At 30.0% G+C, this 3,580-nt stretch overlaps 1 protein-coding gene across 1 annotated transcript; it reads right to left on the bottom strand.

Annotated features, from left to right (window-relative positions):
- Window positions 1–9: 9 nt before the first annotated feature.
- On the bottom strand, window positions 10–2,530 carry Tsp_10460 (hypothetical protein). The gene is made up of 6 exons (XM_003372856.1): window positions 2,492–2,530; window positions 2,205–2,219; window positions 2,053–2,101; window positions 1,819–1,865; window positions 463–526; window positions 10–95 (listed from the first exon to the last, which is right to left on the bottom strand). The coding sequence occupies exons 1-6, from the start codon at window positions 2,528–2,530 to the stop codon at window positions 10–12; spliced, it is 300 nt and encodes a 99-aa protein (XP_003372904.1).
- Window positions 2,531–3,580: the final 1,050 nt, after the last annotated feature.

Here is a 3,580-nt window from a genome sequence, read left to right as displayed (position 1 = left end):
AAAAAATATTCAAAACCTATAAAATGGTGCCAAACGGCTATAGGACCATTTATCTGAAACTACTGGGTAATCATTGCTTAAATATGCACGGTACGCTAAGATAAAATAAATTTAATGAATTGAAAACGTTGAAGTTTGACAATACAGAAGAAACATCAGTTATGGTTAAAATCAGAGAAAGAACTCCGCAAGTTACAGAACCATTACTAAAACGGTGAAGAAGTCTCAGTAACTCACCATAAGAAAGAAGCTAAGCAGAGGAGGTCAATGAAACTGCACATGAAAAATTGGTACCGATACAAAATGTGGGATAATGGATTGGGCTGTGGCAGGGTTCACCAATTATTCAGTAACTTTCTCATAGATTGCATAGTACATTCATCTTTGGGGGGGAATAAAAAAATAACCATTTGTGAATCATATATGAACAGAACGGAAGCCAAGGAATGAAAAATCATTTACTTTGAAATTGAAGATGGTATTGAGAAGAAGAGCTTTGCGCGCTTCTTGACTGCTGCTCTACACACTGAAAAACTGAATAATCATGAGGATTGCATTCTTCAACTTTATTCAGGGTCAAGTGGAAAAAATTTGAATATGACATTGCCCTAGCTGAAATCACTGCACGATTAGTCCTAGTAGCGTAATGGCATCATCACAATCGAAACTTTAACTAATTATAAAAGTTATTGGGATTTTATTCAATTCTGATGTAATATAATACAATGTAAATCAATATATTTTCGACTGTTGATTTGAAAAGTTGTTGTTCTTCATAAATTGAAATGAAAGAAAAGGGATATAACGTAAAAGGAAGAAAATTAGATAACTCAAACAAAAAAATATTGTATCACGCAACGCATTTTGAATGGATACTTTACTCAAATGTCAAAAATGTTACGTGTACTAAAAATCATGCATCCTGGTTCCGTTTCGAGGAAGATGCAGATGGGCAACTTTCTTATGAATAAAGATAGGCAAGGCGCCAAGTTTACTGCCCATTTATTCCAAAACTAATGGTCAGTTGCTAAATAAACAATTAATAGCACTATCATTTATCAATATGAACATTATCTGAAGAATAAAAAGAAAATTCTCAGCCTTTCGCTGAAAAACAGCAAACGCTGTAATAGCCAAAGACATTTACGAAAAGGTCGATAAAACGATTTCCTTTCAAAATGATATAAAATGATCGGAAAAATTAGAAAACAACAAGGATCTTCGTCCAACTATTCTTGTAGCGTATTCGTCATATATGCCTTTACAGTTGTAATAGAATAAATTGTTCGAAGTAATGGAACATTAGTAATGGAATATTAGTGTGAAGGAAAACAAGAGAAATAAAATATGCAGAATAAATAAATATGCAAAGAAAGCGATATTGTGAATAGTTATTTCAAAACTTCTAAATGCATGAGCAAAAAAATCATCTCATCGAAATAAAATTTGTTACTGACTTTTGTATATCGCTTACAGCATCCTTAAAACTCAAAATTTTTCAAACGTATTCTCTATGATTAATTGCGCATTTGAAATCAGAATTCGTCACAATCAAGAGATGGAAATGCAAATTTTATGCAATGTTGCATTTATTCCTTTCATAAATGTTAAACTAGGAGACAAGTAGTTTTATCAAATTTCTGGAAAATAAATCATCGATTCCATATAATTCAAAATTTATGAACATTTATTCCAGGCACTACTGCTTTCATTTATAATTTAATTAATTGCTCTTCTCAAATGCGAATTGGCCAAAATGAACAGATAAAAAGGAATGCAATTTTGATGCAAAATTCCATTTGTTCCTTCTATAAATACCCAATTTGAAAACCATTCCTTTACGGAGAAATTCACCAAAACACTATCTTTTATTAATATAAAACTTTATTCATCAAAAAAGTCAAAATTTCGAAAACAAATTTTTCGCCGATTTTCGCAAAAGCAGCCAAGTCTATAGCTCATGAAACTTTGAAATTTTCAAAAAAATATTTTTTCCAAAAATTAAGTGAATTTTTTATATCGGTAGACAATTATTCGCTAAGTATTATAAACGAATCCGGACCGTTCGTGATTGCGTATTTCTTGATATATACCAAAGAACCTGAAACTTAAAATAGGATTTTAACGAAGTCGAAATAAAAAAGAATGAAAAATAAAAGTTGAAAATGTGCATATGGAATAGTGTCATTAACTGAGACAAAAACTATCCATGTTGTCATCTGAAAAAAGGAATGTACTTTAATAAAAATTGTTCCTGATTTTCATTTAAGCAACAGTAACTTTAAAAAACAAAAACCTTTGTTTACTGAATTTTTTGACTTAATACTATTCAGAGATAAGAATTATCCAAAATTTTCACATTAGAAACCTACTTCGTGCAATATGGCAGTCTTTTTATTCTATAAATTTCAAATGTTCAAACCGGCAACTTTATCAAATATCTAAAAAAATCAAATTCCCAACAATGCAGCTATAACTAATGCGTCAATACTTGATTTAGCGCGGCATGCTTCGAAACTGCATGTTTCATGTAAAAAAAATATTATATCCTGTAAAGAAATGTTCATTTTCATTATCACTCATAGCAAACACATGGCAATTTGAATTCCGTTATTTGGGCAATGACTGTATTCTGTCATTCAAAGGGAGCAACAGATTCAGCATTTAGCGGTGGAAATAAATTCCAAATGCTGCAAAAAAATAAATGTATAAACAATTTACACCAAAGAAATCCTCCCAAGACTGGTGTTTTTATGAATGTTTGGAGATATCCACTTAGAAGTTCAATTAAACAAACGACTTGTATTCAAGAAAATGGCTAAAAACTCTTTTATAATTTCGTCGTAATTGCAAACAATTTTGTATAACTTGAACAAACATTAATTTTCAATAATACGCAATCGTGGCTTTGCTGAGAAATCTGCAGATACGACTAGTTAAGAGGGTTAGCATTTATAGTAAAAATGTACATGAACATAAATAACATATAAAAGTGACATTGTTGCGATATTAATTCTATGGATAATAATAAAAAACATAACATTTGAAAATATTTTGGAAAGGTAAACAGCAGATTCAGAACATATGAATAATTTAACAGTTTGACACAGAATACAAAGGTAACATAAATGATTGCAAATGAAAACTCTTTTAATGTGAAATCAATTTATCGAAACAATTCTCAGAACTATCCTGCCCATTAGGGATGTTGCTCTCATTTTTCACATCTTCCCTATTGCATACTTTTGACGGATTTCAACGTGTTTACCTATTGGAATGTATTATGTCATGAATCGCCTTGGATTTTAGCATCTGATTAATAAGGATAGAAATAAAAAAAAAAAACTAGAAATATTTGCAAATAACATCAAAATTAAAAATTAAGTTAAACAAAATTTAATTTCAGCACATTGTATTTCATATGATCAGAATTTTAAGACGCATGCTAATTCTCTGCACTTAATTATGATCCACATTTATCGAAACAAACAAATGTTATTTTCCATGAGACTATTGAAAAGGATTTGTATTTATTATTTGATGCTACATTATATTTAATTTTATCATATCACTCTATCAA

Source organism: Trichinella spiralis (assembly GCF_000181795.1).
Source record: "Trichinella spiralis strain ISS 195 chromosome Unknown Scfld8, whole genome shotgun sequence".
Taxonomy (NCBI): Eukaryota; Metazoa; Nematoda; class Enoplea; order Trichinellida; family Trichinellidae; genus Trichinella; species Trichinella spiralis.
This window is presented reverse-complemented; position numbering and strand designations above follow the sequence as displayed.